The 17,970-nt window shown below is 41.0% G+C and overlaps 1 protein-coding gene across 5 annotated transcripts in view; it reads right to left on the bottom strand.

Moving 5' to 3' along the window:
- The window catches only part of mylk4a (myosin light chain kinase family, member 4a), a 15,726-nt gene extending 7,309 nt beyond the window's left edge, over positions 1 to 8,417 (bottom strand). The window contains exons 1-6 of one of the 5 annotated variants that reach the window (XM_050033171.1): positions 7,523 to 8,417; positions 5,014 to 5,076; positions 4,116 to 4,253; positions 3,578 to 3,671; positions 2,096 to 2,528; positions 856 to 1,193 (exon numbers count right to left, since the gene is read on the bottom strand). In XM_050033171.1, coding sequence (XP_049889128.1) covers positions 856 to 1,193; positions 2,096 to 2,528; positions 3,578 to 3,671; positions 4,116 to 4,253; positions 5,014 to 5,076; positions 7,523 to 8,053 — 1,597 coding nt within the window. In that variant the 5' untranslated portion in view covers positions 8,054 to 8,417. The remainder of the gene's footprint in view (positions 1 to 855; positions 1,194 to 2,095; positions 2,529 to 3,577; positions 3,672 to 4,115; positions 4,254 to 5,013; positions 5,077 to 7,522) is intronic. The other 4 variants (XM_050033172.1, XM_050033173.1, XM_050033174.1 and 1 more) reach the window with 4 other exon arrangements.
- Between the last annotated feature and the right edge of the window lie 9,553 nt (positions 8,418 to 17,970).

The raw sequence follows: 17,970 nt of genomic DNA, 5'->3' as shown, positions 1-17,970 counted from the left end.
TGTAATGATTGGTACCGCAAACGATAACGCGACTGCTAATGCTAGTTTGCTAACTAGCTAATTTGCGGTCGTCATTTCCGGTGAGTGCACAACGGCCGTGCACACTACCCTGTTGAAATTCGCGCACTACGCCAATGAGTACATAGTGCACATAGTATACTACATAGAAGTGTACTAACGGAAGTATGTGATTTGAGACACACCATGTGTGTCAATCAATGTGCTCGCAATTGAGCTGGGCCAATGGCACTAATGACATCACCAGTGTCAGATGGCAGCGGACGTTCCCAGGATATTTTAGCTTTATTTTTGTACAATGGGAGGAGGTGGAGATGCATGGTCAGTCTTTATACACAGTCTTTATTTGTCTAGATTACAAAATAGCTATAGCAGGGATGACCACCAGAGGGGCATAGGTGACATTTGACCAACTTGAAGGACAGCCAAAACAAAGATAAAAAAAAAACTTTGCACTGACTTTTTTTTAATTGATTTTAGTCTTTAATATTAAAACTTCATAAACATGGGGATGGCCATCTTTTGGTTTTTGATAAATAACTCTGGATTGGTTTAGAATTCACACATATTATTTTGGCAGTAAGAAAGAGCTCATCAAGCTTTCATTTTCACCCAAATATTACTAATGCGCCTCCTGTTCTCACCTATCAATAGAGTCCTATATTTGAGCATTTTAATTTTTTCAAGCCAAGCACACAGGGTCTTTAACAGTCTCCAACATGTAGATTTTGAAATAATTAAGTTATTGTAGCAATGCCTTAAAACAGGGTACATAAAGCTCAATTATCTCAACTTTAAACACCCTACCATGATTAGCATTAAGGAGTCCTGACTCACCAATAAAGTACTGCTCTGCATCTTCATCATCCTCCTCTTCTGCATCCTTTTTGGCAGCATTTTCCTTCAGCACTCTCTCCAACCTTTCTTTGAGGTCTATCTGGAATTCAACTCCGTCTGCCTTGAAGACGGCCCAGCCGTCAGACTCAAGCTTCTGTTCGTCCCCCTCGTTTTCCTCCTTCTTCCCCTCCTCCACCTCCTCCACCACCACCTGGCTCTTAGTGTGGTCCTCCACCACTAAATGTTCCTCGGTCAAACCGTTCTTGGTGCTCATGCTGGTGACCTTTAATATCTGGTCCTGCTCAGGCTCTGGGGTGGCATCTTTGTGGTCATCACTGCTGGAGGAAAGTTGTGGTGTTGTTTTATTGGCTTATGTATTATCTGGCACACACTGTAGATGTGGTTAAAGACACAATTTATTTTCGTTTTTTTTAAGAAAGGCATTTTATCAATAAAATGACTGGGTAATTGAAATACACACATACCTATATAATAGATTGTAGCGAGTCACAAAACAAAACCTTGCATGTGTTAGCTATAGCCCAACTGATCCTGCCAAGGTTTATCTGTAGGATACTGGATTCATAACAGATTAATGAACTGCTGAATTAAAAAGATTAAGACAGAGAATCAGTCATAGTCTTTTACTTTTTTTCAGTCATTTTTGCTCCAATTTTTTGCTTACTTTTGGATTAAAAACAAATATTTTTGATAAGGTAATCAATGTGATCAGCTGTCTTGCTACTACTATTTGCTTCTGTTGTGCACTGTGCAACGCTCTCTGCTGATTTCCACTCTCCGCTCACCACTTTTTGATCACAGTGGTTCAAAACTGGGTGAAATGGGCAATTTCTCTAGATATCACCAAAGTTTCAACAATCTTGAATGGAACCAGTTTAAAACCAGAGCTAAAACTTGGTGAAAAAGGGATACCGGGCCGTTCTTTTCAAGAACCCTTTCTACAAATAAGGGTTCTTCAGAAGCAAATGGTTGTAGGAAGAAACTCAACCCTTCAGGAGGAACCTGAACCTTTATTTCTGAGAGTGTATAAAACTGTAAAAATGGCCGTCACAGTTTCACAACGTGACATCATCAAATGTTTCTCGTGTTCGAACAACGGCCCAAATCCCCAAATATTCAGCTGACTATAAGGTAAGACAAAGAAAGGCAGCTAATTCTCACATCCGTTTTTTTGCTGACAAATCACTTCAGTTCTTTTTTGGGGTTAAATATAAATTACCTGGTCGCAGTCTTCTCTTCTTTCTCCTTAGGGGCAGCAGGCAGCTCTGGGGCTTTGGCTACTTCCTCATCAGGAGCAGCCACCTCTTCCTTCTTTTCCTCTGGAAGCTTTTCTTCCTCTTTCTTCTTCTGTACATCAAGCTTGGGTTTCTTCTCTGTGACTGCTGCCTCCTGCACCTTCTCCTTTCCCTCCTCCTCCTCACTAATGGCCACAACACCCTCCTGTTTCTCATCCGCAGCCGCTTCGGTATCTTCACGCAGGTAGTTCACCAAGTTGCAAGCAGAGGTATCCGGTTGTTGATCCTTAGGGGCCACTCCAGCCTCCAGATCCAGACATCCAGGGGCGAGCTGGTGACCCGACTTCTCAGCATTCTCCCTGTTGAGCTTCTGCACCTCATTGAGAAGCAACGCCTGCTTCTTCAAGGAAATATTTTCTATAAAAAGTCAAAACATGTTTTGGATTTAGCCTCGCACAACCTGTTAAATACCGTGAGAGGTTATAAGGTGCATCATGAGGTTTCAGTCTGACCCTCTGAGCTTGGTTTCTGTGTCACAGTGTAAATGCTTGTCGGCCACAGCTGTATATGTAATAGAATATCACTCTAACACAGTAACACGTTTTCACATAAAAGGTCTGGGGGCAAAGTCATGTTTTTACATCTCACTTAGTATTTTAACTAGACACCAGAGTTCAAGCTTTGCCGTTTTTCTGTAGAATTTAGGGTCCAATGTGAATGATTGAAGGGGATTTATTGGCAGAGATGGAATATAATATAATAACTATGTTTTTATCCAGTGCATAGTCACCTAAAAATATGAATCATTGTGTTTTTGTTACCTTAGAATGAGCTATTTCTATGTACATAAAGAGCCAGTTCTCATTGAAGGAGATCGCCATGTTGCACCACCATATTTCTTCAAAAACCAAGAATGGAAAAACCAAACACTGGCTCCAGACAGGGCCATTTGCGTTTCATGTTGGCTACCGTAGTTAGCAACCCTTCCATGACGAGCCAAACAACGTCGGAAAAACACTGTTTTTTAAATGTGAAACTGCTTTATTCAGTGTCTTTCCCAGTTTAAATCACTCAGTCCATTTGTTTTGGAGAGGAAGAGACCTCTGTTGATCATTTGGCCCCTGATAAAAACCTACTAAAGGTCTGGCTCTTAAGTTATCAGAAAAAAAGGTGAGCACACATTAGCAGGTGCTGGGCAAGCAGCCAGACAGCATTGGAGAAACACTGATTTGTAACATGAAACTGCTTTATTCAGTGTTTCTGCTGGTTTCAATCTCCTGATCTGTTTGTTTTGGTGAAGAGGAGACCTCTGTGGTTAATTTGGCTCCTAGTATAAACCTCCTGAAGAATTAACACTGAATAAAAACCAGGAGAAGTTTCAGCTAGTTGTAATCTGCAATTCTCACCACCACTAAATCCCCCCAATGTTACACTCTATTTCTTTAACAGTTTGTTGATTTCAGCACCTGCTGTGTCTGGAGGCTTCATCTTCTTTTGAGCTTTCAAACCCTTAGGGCTCAAAGAGGGCTTATCCGTCCCATCCCCTTTGTGGTCTTTCAGCTGCGAAATACAAATGACAATCAGTCAAATGAGAAATCTAGACAGGTGTGTTAGCATTTTTTTTACAATCTCAAAGAAATGATCTCAGTTAAAAATGTTATATTACAGGAAGATTTTGACTTTTGGAATTTCTAGGTTTTTCTTCATCATAACTTTGCTTTATGTCTAAAATAAAATAAAAAAAGGAATCAATCAGGTCGGTCCTTTTACTGCTCCAAACCTAAATTTAAAGAGATCATTGTTTTTTTTCTGTGCCAAATGAAGAGTATAGCTCTCCTCTTGTCAAGAAAATCAGCACAATATTATTTACAGTATAAAGCCAGCCCTTTGAGTTAAAACATGAGAGCCAGCCTGAAGCCAGAAATGCATAAGCACATATTTACATAATAAAAACAAAGAGAAAAGTTCCTACATACATTCAGGCTTTAAGCACAATAAACGTACAAATTTTCCACATTTGGGACAGGCGAGGAAATGCTTTGGTCCATGGAGCTTTATCCTGTGAGAAGGCTTTGGAGAACTGGGCTCACATGCAGGAGTTATCTCTTGGTTCCCTTTAATGGCTTTATTAGAGGTAGATTTCTAGTAAAAAGACAAGATGGCAGCGCTTAGTAGGGTTATATGAATAAATGCACATGGAATGGAAGAAATATCATGTTGAGAATGAATGTAAATGAGAGAGACAGGAGGCTGAGATGATGAAGTTAGGGTCACATGTAACATGAATCACAAATCTAATAAATAATTCGATGAAATGACAGTGACAGGTTGATTTGATGAAGTTAGACTCACATGTAAAACACACCACAACAAATAAATCAAACATTAAATAATATTAGTGATGTGACAGATAAAATAATGACAAAATATAAGCAACACTACCTCTGTTTTCGCCTCACAGATTAGCACATTTATTGCATGTCTCCATGCGCAGACTGACTTGTATAATGGCATGCCTTTGATTATTCATAGCAGATGGATGGCCAGTGGAGGGGCGGTGAATTTATAGCTTATCACTTGTCGCACTCAGCGATGGAATGCAATGCTGACCCTGAGTGGAAAATATTACATGCAACCGTAGGCTGTTGTTCAAATTTCTCAGCTGAGCAAACTCACTAAACACTCTCAGATCAGGTTAGCATGGAAAAAACTGTTTGAACCCGCGGTGTCGTGCATTTGTTCTCTGAATGGTGTCGTAAGGGAAACAGCAGAGGGGATATTTTCAGTGCAGTGTTTCCCCAGTGACAGCAGTGTTTTCCGGGGGATCAAAACTCTGATTGGGAGACTGGGGAAAGCGTGAGGGGGCCATAGAAGTAGTAGTTACTTGCAAAACATCTCACACCTCTGGAGATGGAGGAAGATGGAGCAACCACCTGACAAGTGCCCTGACGGCCTCGGAAATTCCCTGAAATGTGAGTCACACGGGAGCCATCAGGTTGGTATGTGGCCATTAATCATCAGGATGCAAAGTAGCCATAAAACCATGACCCAAATATTAAGTTGGCTTGAATTCAATAAGTTATATCTCAATTTAACACAAGTATGAACACAAAAACTTGACTGCACTGTTGTACACTGTGCACTTTGACATAAATACTCCCTCAAGTATGTGATAGCGTAACATCGCAACCACTAAGGTGAGTTTACTCTTTGCTTGTAGGTCATAGATGTAAAGAGATATGACTAAAGTTCTGGAGCTACGCAAGTGATAGGAGTATGGTGATAACGTGCTTCAGGGCGTCTGTGAGTGCAGCTCATGCTCCTGATGCCAAGCAACACTTAGTGACCTTTATATAAGGTCACATAATTGGGGGCGCCTGTGGCTCAGGAGGTACATCAGGTCGTCTACTAATTAGAGGATCATTGGTTCAATCCCCGGCTCCTCTAGAATACTAAACCCCAAATTGGATGGGAAATGTCTAAAAGCTGAGTACCATAGCCTCGGCAACCAGTGTGTGAATGTGTATTGCAATGTAAAAGCAGTTTGAGTAGACTAGAAAGACACTGTCCAAGTCTATGATTCTATAATAAAGACAAAAACCTCAGGTTTGATTTTGAGGTGATGTCAATCTCCCATTTAAATGTATTTAAGTCACCCAAGCCAAAGTTGAAACTTAAAGAAGTACTTCACTGCTGGAAAGATTGCCTTTTCATAAAACTAGGGTGTCTAGAAAAACACTTTTTAAATTAGCACTAAATCCCCAGAGAAAACAGAGAAAAAAGGCAGTGTCATTCACTTCAACTGCAAGAATGCACTGCGCCACACCGGACCAAAAAAAACAGTCCCACTGGTGGGTGACTGTTTTTTCGCAGGTACAATATGGCGACCGGCTAGTAACAAACAATCTTGGATTACAGTTAAACTCTAAGCTAAAATATGTTTCTGAAAACATTTTAGAATAGACACAGAATCTTGCACTGCTTAGTTTTTGTTTGTTTTTTATATCAGGATTTTCAGACTCCAATTTTACAAAAGTAAACAGTATGGCGACCACCAAACAGTGCACTAAAACGTGTTTCAGAAGAAATTTTAGATGAGAAATACGCAATACAGTGACAGAATCATGGTTTAAATCTGATCACCACTGCTTAGTTTCACCATTTGATCTGAGTTTCTCAAGCTGCAGAGGTATCTTTAGTTCAAGCAAAAGCCCAAGAGCCAGCAAAAAATCACTGGATGCATGTTTGAGCTGAAAGATGAGCAGGGAGATCTGGGCGCTGGCAAGATGGAGGGAAGTTTACCACAGTTAATATACACATACTACCCACATTATTATGACACAAAGCTGCTTAAGATGTTAAGTATAAAGTCCTCACCCTGACAAGTGCAAAGTATATTTACATGAGTAAATATTTACTTGTTTTTACTTTTCTGAACCTGTACCAGAATTCCTGAAACAGTTTAATACAGACGTTTCCTGGAACCTGTAAATCAATGGTGCTGTGTTGCACTATCAGCAGGACTCCCAGTAAAATTTTATGAAGAGCTATTTTGCGCTGCAGGAAGTAATTTGCAAACAATCACATGGCACAGACTTCATTACTGTCTGTTACCCACTGTACAAAAGGAGTGAGTCAGTGAGAAAGAGAAAGACGGGGCGAAAGACTGACTCATCACAATGTGTTGACACCTGACTTGTGGTGAGCTGAAGGGATTATAGCCCTCTACACCACAAACACAGCAGCTCCGATCCAAAAACAGCATTTCTAAACTGGGCCACTCACATTTCGCCCCTGGCCTCACCTCTCTTGCCCTGCAGGGGGGTCCAAGACTGAGCCTCGTGCCAAGAAGGCCACTGCACTTAGCATGGGTAGGGATGCAATAAGTGAGTTTAAACGGGGTTTCATTAAAGCTATAAGTGAAATATATTTATTGTGATGCTGCTTACACAACGCTATAAAATTAGCATTCTTAATTACTTTATCTACAGCCAGCTAAGTGTAAACATGCTGAATCCCAGACTCTACCTTTCACCCCGGCCCCATTATATGGGGTGTCTCACACTCAGGCCAAGTCACATTCATGGGCAGGAGAACTGTTTGAGTGGTCAGCTTTGCTGCCCTGATCGTTTTCACATGCACTGCCAAGAACAAGATCTTTGTGAGCTCTGAGAAGTTATATAATAGCATCTTTTGCACCACTAGAATGAGATTAGATGCCCTGTGATACCTGATGATACAAAGTTCAAAACACAAGATGTGCACAGTGTCAAATCAAAACTTGGATTATCTTTCTCCAAACCCTACTTTATGCAAAAAGCAACATAATGCAGCCTTTGCACATTTTCTACACAGTAGGTTCACACTTGAAGATAAGATAGTTTCAGCATATTTCAGGCTCCTAGTCTCACCTTGTCAAGCTTCTTGTTTTCTGTGTCCGTAGAGGATTTCCTCTTAATGGCTTGCTTGCCTTTATTGTCTTTTTGTTTGAGGCCCTTCCGAGCCGCAGGGCCTTTGAGGATCAGCTCCATAACCTTGGAACTCTTCACCGTCTCCCCAATGAAGCTGATCACCTGCTGCATGCCGAGGACCAGTTTTTCCATCCCATCGAGCTTCTCAGCCTGCTGCTCGGACCGCTGGTTCACCGCCGACATTATGGTGCTCATCTCCTTGCATATCGCCCTCACCTCTCGCCCCATGACCTGGGTCTGGTTCATCATCTTGGGTGGAAAATGGATCTCCTCCTTGTCCACCTTCAGATTCTCCATATCGTGCTCAATGTCGTCAATGTCCTGAGACATTCCATCCAGTCGGCTGAGAACCTTTTCTTGAATGTTGATGAGCCTGTCCATCTTGCTGCTGAGCGACTCAATCCGATTGTGGATGAAGTCCATGCTCGCGACATTGCCATCTCCTGTTGTGTTCATTACCAAGGTACTCATGATTTCCGATGATATAAAAATCACGTTAAGACACCAACTTGAGATAAAAATAGGACCAATAGCGCCCGTGAAACAGACGAAAAGACTTTTTCAAAAACCGTAGCCAGCTCTACCCTTCGGTGTTTCCCACTGGTGTGTGCAAACTATTAAAGATACAGAAAAGTGGAACGGTGGAAGAGGAGTGTTTCAGGATCCAAAAAATCACCAGCACAGCAGATGAAAATCTTACACCTCAGGTACAGTGAGTTCTGACTAGTGTTAAGTCCAAAAAACCCTCTGTGTTTCTCTCACACTTTTTTCTCTCCCTGGCGCCTGCTTCTCTCCACACTACAAATGGTATTAAGAATGGAGTGAGCCGGTGTCCCTAAATGTAAACGGACAGCCTACGTCAGAAGGGGTCAAGTGTTTGGGGTGGGAGCTTGGCACTGCTTTGGCTATGAGACATTTGAGAGCCTTTAAGTGTTAAGCCCACCACTGTCACTCCCCCATAGGTGTCAAAGTGGTCACTGTACACAGGACTTCTTCAGTGTGTAACCTAAGTGTGACAACGCTCATTCATTTCTCCTCTTCAAATTACAATGACATTAACTCCTTTTAACAGGTGGAAACATCTGGTCCCAAAGTCTTGAATGGACCACACACGTGTCCAAAAGGACAAAGTAGAGATTTTATTGTCATTTCTAAATACAAGACATGTTGACAATGACAAAGTAATGATCAAATAATATTTATGGCACGGAAAAGTCTGAATGCCTCTGGTTATTCGGCACAGCTGTACGTAAGTGTGTACGTTTACGACTGTGAATGAGAAACATGTTGCAATGCAAATTCCTTCCTTATCTCTTGGATGCCAGTAACTACCACCCAGTGCTGACGGGATAAGGGAGCCTACAGTAAGATGTTTAGCTCGTCTGTTGAAAGAGGAGATGGGTGACCCGGATGAATTATGTGATGCCTACTCACTGATAAAAACATCCACTGACTGAGAGTATGAGAGTAAGGGATCCATTTTAACTTAGCTCTTGTAAAATGACCGTTATCCATGTTTACTAATAACCAAAATATGGATGATTTATTCGAACAACAACATGTGTTCATGTCAGCAGCTTAAATTCCTACACAGACACTGAACTAAATGCTATAGTCAAAGTTATCTAACAAACTAGATGCTGCGGTGCACTTGCAGTCGATTAATCAAACTATTCCCTGACAACTTTGCCAAACTTCACAAACTCATTTTGTCCCCATAAGTTCACGGAAGATAGAGCTGATCCAGCTTTGCTCATGCCACCGTGAAATACTTTTGACAACAGGGGCAAAGACGGCAAACTGAGCCAGGATGACCCCAGCCAAACTCCCTCTCACGAGGGCGGGTGTGTGGACTTGGCAGATAAAGTCGAGTCAGCTGGGGTAAGGTGAGGGGAAGGAAATGAGAAGGAGTTTACCTGTCAGCTCGTGTTTGATAACCAGTCACCGCACCAGCTCACATATTATTCTCTTTCACTCGAGACTGCCGCAGCGGAAAGAACAAGTGACTATGACGGGGCAGAAACAGATGGGAGTGAAACCTGCCATCAATCACACGGAGCGAGACAGGGACGCTCACACCTGTCCCTGGATGCCAACAGATGACAGACAACATAGGTCATTTACAGCATGTTGTGTCAATTTGAGGGGCGTTCAGTCATATGCAGGAAGAACAATGCAAAAGATAAAAAGAAATGCTTCCACACAGCATTGTTAATACTTCTATTTTGCTGCACATTAAAGGTTAGCACGCATGACTATGATGTCTTTCATTGCTCAGGGGCAGGGGGCACTTTAAGGTTATTAAACCCTGCAGGGGATATAAACAGACCCCTTGGCCTATGAGGCGTATTACATAAAGCAAGTATCGTGTTTATATCACTTACACTTTACAGTGAAACTCATGCCAAAAAAAGTAACAGCATCATGACTCGTGCTCAAAGTACTCTCACCCTCATTGCCAAGCACAAGTATGAGTACACACACAGACTGGGCACACAAGGTGGCAGCAGAGAAATCGCTGCTCGGTCTACCGGTGCGTGATTAACATGTTGTTTGGTTAATGTGACAGCAGAATTATTAAGATGTTTGGAGGCGCTGCCGACCGCGTGAATGCTCAGAAAGCCTATGTAATATGTAACAAACAAATTTCATGTTTGTGTGTCCTGGTTGACCTTGCAGTTTGACTTACAGACGTCAACAGTGGAAAAAATTTATAGGTAAAATGATATAGCACGGGTCTTAGCTCCTTTAAATAGTTAAACTGCAAACTGTTAAGGTCATCGGGTCATCATGTATCCTTTGTAGCCCCAATAATTATGACACCACTATCCATCTATCTATCTATCTATCTATCTATCTATCTATCTATCTATCTATCTATCTATTTCTTCTTTTATATGTCAAAAAAAGAGAGGAAAAAATTCTCATCACTGTCTCCCAGAGGCCAAGCTGTTTTCAAATGTTTCACTTTTGTCCGATCAATCCCAAAATCCAAAAACAAATTTGATCTCCAATGATACAGGACGGATAAAAGCAGCATATTTTAACATATGAGAAGGTGGGACCAGAGAATATTTGGTATTTTTGCCTAATAAAATACCTCAAAACAATTATGCATTCCTAAAAAAATCGATAGACTATTTTTTACAGCTAATAAATTAGCTGCAAAAAAGACCAAATAAAATAGTTGAGCCATTATACCTCTATAGAACCTCCTGTGAGGCATGAAAACATGCACCTAAATGCATGCTTTTACATCATCTTCTTTTCCTTAGCCACTACTTGTGAGAGGTCATACTGTCCAGTTGTATGAAGTGACCTGCACAGCCTGCTGTATTAGGCTATTTGTTTGGCACAGCGACAAGGTGAACTGATAAAAATGGAGCACCACCCCTCGAACAGAGAACACAATGTCCTGGGAAGCATCGTGGCTGTGTGCTGTGGCTACTGTCCAGTCACCTCTCCAGTCTCCACTCACACATTGCGCAGCCTGCCAGCTCTGGCTACACTCTCTCTCGGAAACTTGTGGGCTTAAATGTGTGTGGCAGCCATGAAACTCAACCCCTCGTGCTAATGTCTGAGACGTCTCTTCTGTTCTTTCCCTCGCGTGTTTTCTTTCTTGGCATGTAAACGCGCTCTGCTGCTGCACTTGAATTTTTAGATTTGTTTATATGAGGTTATTAAAACCACATTAGGTTATATTATGCTGATTCAATACGTTGACTCACCACATAAATGCATAAATGTATGTGTGGCTTGTGATAAATGTACATGTTATCACATCCAAGTTAAAGTAGCCAAATGTTGAGAGATTTCATAGGATATGCACTGATGCCTTTTGGAATTGGACACACTCAGAAGAACTAAATTACGTGAAACTGTATGTGCCTGGTGCAATTATTCACTAACTTGGCTTTTATTTTGAACAGCAGGTGGCATTGTTCATCTGTGTAAAGGATGGACAGAGACACTTCACCTAAAATCTTTGGATTTTAAAACACCAAATCTCTTGACTTGCAAGGTAACTATGAAAATAAAGACAAGTTCTCTTCATTTTCATTATTGATTAAATTGTTTGGTTTACAAAATGTTCAAAAACAGTTAAAAAAAATGAGTAAGGAAACTTCTAATAAGTTTAAATGCCCGTTTTGTCCGAACAAAAGATGAAAACATAAAGGTACTCAGTTTCTTACTCAACAGGACTAAGGAAACCAGCAAATATTCACATAATATTTGTTTTATCAAATAAATAGAAGTTACCCGGACGTAACTCCAGTTCTATGAGTATGTGTGCAGCCCTCTAACAGGCTTCACTATTGGTTTACCAAACCAATAGTGAAGCCCATAAGAGGGCGGAGCACATATGAAATATAGAACTAATTATATCAGCTCTATGGTGCATCACAGAGTTTCACGAAAAAGTACGCATTCATAAAGATTGCCCCAGGAATGAGTTAGCATTTTTGCACTCCTGGTTCCCTCGTCTCAAAGTCAATGGGTTTTTTGAACGGGTTCTTGGTTACATGCTTGAAATGAGGTCTGGGGTTAACGCAAGCTTAGAAATTTTCATGTTTTGTTCTACAACATAAATGCATTCATAAATACGCCCTCGAGTCACTAAATGTGACTACAGAATGCTATCACGCCGAACACAGCTTTGCAGTCTCGTTGTGGTGGTGAGGTTAAAGTCCCACGACCGTGGTGTAGATCATTTATTGCTTACCCGTAGCTTTTTACTTCTAGCGATTGCATTTAGGCTTCAAATATCAAAAAAGTGGTGTTCATTTGTGACGATTATCCTAAGAACAAAACGTGTCAATAACGCAATAATCCAATGGAAAAATCCTATTGGCATTTTGAGAAGGGAACCAAGGCGATGCTAACTTCCGCGTCGGCCTACAGAAAAATGTCATCCCTGGAGCACTCTATTAGAATCTTTTAAAGGAGCTGCAAGGAGATTTTAACTGGTCATGAAACAGTCTCCGTTTAATACTGATGCCTCTCTAAGACCTACATACGCAAACAACAGCGAAAGGACAGGCTATTTCTACAAAGAAAATCCTTAATGCCTGTCTTTGCGTCCATTTCCCTGCAGAATCAGACGAAACAATTTATGGCACCGCAACGTTTCTGTGATTATGAGCCTGATGTCCAGCATGCATCAGGCTATCAATAGTAGTTTGTGCTTAGAAAGTTAAATATAAAGTTAAATAAATGCACGCACTAGCCAGAGAAAGACCTTTACGACATGTGGCGGTGGTGCTCATGGGACATGCAGTCTTCATTAGTGGAATCACCACCACTTTTGTCCACAGGGGCCGCCAAAATCAACACAAAAATCAAAGGTCCTTGTCGTTGTTTTAGGTAAGGAAGGCACATTGACTCTTATGTAACTGAGTGCTGCTCAGAATACTAAAAAAGAAAAAAAATACTGTGGTTCTTTTATGTTCAGCACAGGTAATCCTACTTGTACTTGACAAATACCTCCCTCAAGTACAGGCACTGTACTGTAGGAAGATATTCCCAGATGCACTATTATTATCAGTGAGGAAACATAAGAAGCGCTTTACATTGAGGATGTTATAAAAGGTGTTAAAGGTTAGTGACAGAATGCAAAGAAAGCTTAGTCACATACTCGTGGATCTACAACAGTAAATGTCAGTGTGGATCACCTAAATGCCGCGAGAGGAATGGAAACAGGAGAGGGCGTTCAGCTTGTCTTTCAGGTGTACTATCACGGCATTATGTGTGTATGTAGATGTGTAATGTATATTTATACTGAGGCAGAATTCTCTTTCAGTGTGAATAAGCATCCTACAATGTAAAACAGGTGGAGTGAGATTGAGCTATAGCTAATGGTTTTGAGACAAGAAGGCAACTGGAACAGATGTGATCAAGCAAATATCAGACAAACTGAAATAGAATAGTGAGCACCAGATTTTAAAGAGTAATGACATGCTAAATATTACTCGGCAGAAAAGCTCTCTTGCACTGATCTTTAAAGGTTTCAGGCCTGTTGCTTTTTCCACTATATGCAATGTCACCGTTGTACTGCCAATAAAACAATGTTGCATCACAAAAGCAGTGTGAAAATCACTAGATGGCAGCAAAAGCAGGATTTTCAGCCTGAGTTTCATCACTGTGATGACTGCATTGTGCCTGACAGGCTCTACCGCTAGAGCTCACTGTACCTTCACAGCAGACTCTCGAACGTCGGCACCCATAAACACCACCAACTCCTTATCTTTTATCCCACCTGCTGCTATCCATAACACAGCAAAACACACATGCATCATAATTACAGTCACTTTTCACTCTGATACTGCTGGAAGTATTACCAGATTGAGCAAACTAATTCAGTTAGATGGGACTTTTAGCTGGAGGAAAAGTGAGCGCAAAATTTAATAGATAATGCGCAAATAAAATGAACTTTAAAGACAAAACAAAAATGGCTTAATGCAGCTAATAAATGTGAATAAATATACATATGAATTACATTTTTTAAATCTAACCATAATATGTTAAAGCATTGTGCGAAATGAATATATACCTGTCTCACTGACATTTACAAAGCATGCATCTGTGGTGCTTGTTTGTTGTCCGGGGTTAAAGTAATTATAACACTATGATTACAGAGGAAACTCATTTCCATCAGTTGCCAGCATTGTCCCTGCCATAAGAAGTGGCTGCGAGCCTACTCCACATGAAACCTGATGCTACAGCAGCAGCAGCAGCACCGTGCCTCTGCTACCCGTGTGTGTTGTGTTTATTAGAACTTGTGAGCTGGATATATTGCCCACAGAATTCAATGTCTTGAGGTTCATCAGTGATCAATCACATATTTGATGCCAACGTTGCATTATAGCCTCTTCCAAGTAAGGTATGAATACAATAGATAAGAGTAAAGACAGCAATTAAAGTGGCAGCAGGGACGCTGCCCTCGCTGGTGTCCATTTTAATAATAATTTATGGTATAATCACTAAGCTCTAGATTTCATTCTTCTGCCAAGTGTTACCTTTCAAATAGGGCTGCATGATATGCAAAAAAAGTCATATTAAGATGATTATTTTGGGGCTTTTAGGCCTTTACTAGGCAGGACAGATAAAGTGTGAAAGAGGAGAGAAGGGGGATGACATGCAGCAGGGGACTGTGGGCTGGAATCGAGCCCACAGCCGCTGTGGCAAGGATATTGCCCTTTGTACATGGGACACCAGCTCTACCCGCTGAGCTACTGGGCGCTCCATAATATGTGGTTTTATGGGAATTGTATTTTTGCACTTAATTTTAACTGAAAATAATAATAACAATAATAACTACATGATTTTTGTTGGGGTCTGTACAAAACAAACGTGTTCCCTTACATCTGGAATATAATTTGTAGGCCGGGGTTTCTCTGTAGCACCACACTGCTTCATTTATAATGGTATGTTGTGACATATTCAACCTTTATCAAAAAAAAATTTCAGCTCCTGTGGTTTGGATATTTGCACTTGGCCGTATTGTGATTATGACAATATTTTGATTAGTTGTGCAGCCTCACTTTAAAATACATAATTCTCTATTATTTAACATGTAAGCTGCTTTTTACCAACTGTAACTAACTGATTTTACATTTTTACTTGAGCGTAAACTGGCAGAGCAAAAAATGATATCCAGCACAATAGAAAAACAATGTGCCAGTAAATACTTTTTGAAATAACTATTGCTCCAGCCTAATAGGACATTCCTACGAGAACAGCAAGATTAACAAGTCGGGGGGTTATTGAATATTGGTGTTCCACCAGCTGCTGCCGTCCCCTCTGAAGACAGTCCAAAGATTGTTAACAGGGTCTATAGTATTAGTCAAGGCATTCTGTTTTATGGCCATCAAGAAGCAATCGCATTGTTGTTTCAGAGAAAAAGCAAACTAAGCTCTGGAAAAAGTTTTCAGTATACACTATATTCCCGTTTCCCGTTTTTTCCCGTTCTCTCAGTAGGACTCAAAAAAATAAGTGGAGATTCAGCGGAATGAATAAAGAGCAACTTAACTGTCCTCAAAGGCAGAAAATTGTCCTTGACCCATCATACACACACAGTAATTTTGAAATTCTTGATCCATGAACCGTCCGATATGAAAGTGAAAATGTAAAATATTGATAGCCCTATTAAATCCACTACGATTGCTACAAGGTTAATATCTTAGTGATGTGAACAAAAAACGCGTTAGTGTTCCTCAGCTAATTTTTGAGTGTTATTCAACAAGTCAATCAGCCTTGTATGTACCTGAATGGCAGGTGGAGTGGATGCTCTGTGCCTCCTCCTGTAGCAGAGTAAATCGCACAGCCTGCTCCAGAGGTAGGAGGCGACCACGCACATGCTGTTGACTAGCCAAATGTCCCAGACTGTGACAAAGTTCTCCATGGCTTTAACTTTACTCTTCATCCTTCTTCTATAGCCTCGCTTCTCCTATCTTTAACCGCAAAGGGCCTCTTGGAGCTTACGCACACAAGAGTCTCAAGTGGAGCGTAAGAAGAGATGACAGCTCCTTCTCAGGGAACGGACTGCCCAAACATTAATGCTACTCTATCCTACACAGCCTCTGTTAATTCAGTCGACACCCCACTCCCATCAGCACTTAGAGCCAGAGGACGGGCAGGTTGTCCTCATGACAAAAGAGTGACAGGTGCCAGCAAAGGGTGTCTGAGAGACGAGCTCTCTTTGACACCCTCTCGCTCTCATTTCCTCTAATCCCTCTATCTGCACAGCAAAGCAGGACTTTTATCTGAAAAACACAGTTCGTTGAAAACAAAATTAAGCTTCAGCACAGTACTGACATTGATAAGTGAAAGAATTGTGATAGGGGGTTGAGCTTCCCTGTCAACACAGACACTTGGATATGGTGTAAATAAATAGCCTGTGCTATTGGATTACACTTCTAAATGTCACACAGACGATCACACAGGGACTCACTCTCAGCAGTCTCAACTGAGGCAGCCTTGAATTAAGTTTTACTACAATACAAATATGTCTCAATTATCTAATGGCATTTCAAATTAACAATTAAGGCATAGAGTGTTTAATAAACGAGAGGTCTCCGGGGACTTTTAAAGTCAAACACATAATCTGTACTGTGTAAACCAGCACTTTGGCTGTGAAAGCCGGGGCCACATGTCCAAGAATGCATCATCTGGCTGACAGCGGCCAATCACAGCTATGTACGGCATGTCTGGAAATCTCACCGGCCTCCTCTGGCTTCACCACCTCCTCTGCCAAATAAAATAATGAGCTCACTTCTGGACAGGAGCTGCTCAAATTAATCTCTTGGCTGCCACGAGGAGAAAAAAAAGTAAAACTGGTCTTTGATTACTCACAGTGTCTCAGTTTGCTTTATAGTAGACGACTTAGGTTACAACTGCAGCATGTGGTTGATTGAATCCTAGACTATATGTTTTACACTATTTGTGGCAGTATACCATTGATAAAATAAAGATATTTAAAGCTATTAATTGCCCTTAATTGGCATTTATGTTTTCTGAGGAGGTGTTCTACATCATGGTGTCATATTTATGCTCTGGTCAATATTTAGTTGGTTGTTTCCAACTCCTGGGTGTCTCAAAGCTGTCTCAAATTATTATATTTACTGCAAACAGAGCTGCAGCAGTGTAGATTTTGCTGAAAATTAATTAGATTAGAAAACGCACCAGTACATTGTTACACCATTCCTGTAAAAATGTGACTTTTACACCCTCTGCTGGTGCTCCTGCAGACTTAAAAGCCTGTTTCAGAAACCCACATATATCAACTCTCCTTGTCATAGCTTGAGTATCTTTTACATGGAATTTATGAGGTGGATGGATACCTCTGGTTCTAACTTCATCTCCCAGAAGCAGCGCATGGTTTTCACCTTCTCTAAGTAGGGGAAGAAGGCCAGCTTGGTCATGTTTCGGCTGTTGGCACCCTGGTGAACTGACTTCAGCTTGGCCATTCTCCCTGAGGGGGACACTTGGCTGCCAGCCCTTTCCTTCTGAGCACTCTCTCCGTCTTCCCGGACTGCTTGACCTCGCTGGAGTGTTTCTGTTGGCTGGGTCTTTTATCTGAGCAGAAGGAGGAGGCAAAAGGCTGCAGTTAAGTGCCACACAAGTTTGTAAGGAAAGAGCAGCATACAATCAGTTTTCAGTTTATGTTTTTTTCTTACCTACAAATGCCAAATCACTTAAAGTACCACAATATTGTGTGCTTGTAGCCATTGTAGTATGAAAGGTTAAGGGTCTTGCATGGTTATAAAGTAGTTTATTAATTGAAGCCAATAGATATTTAGCCAAAACCCATGTTAAATAGAGAGTTCATGCTGATGATAACAGTGTTTGTAAATAACAAAGTTGATAGAAAATCTAATAAAAATGTAAAT

Source organism: Epinephelus moara, chromosome 21 (assembly GCF_006386435.1).
Source record: "Epinephelus moara isolate mb chromosome 21, YSFRI_EMoa_1.0, whole genome shotgun sequence".
Classification (NCBI taxonomy): domain Eukaryota; kingdom Metazoa; phylum Chordata; class Actinopteri; order Perciformes; family Serranidae; genus Epinephelus; species Epinephelus moara.
Note: the sequence above shows the minus strand (reverse complement) of the source record. Positions and strands in the feature narration are given on the sequence as shown.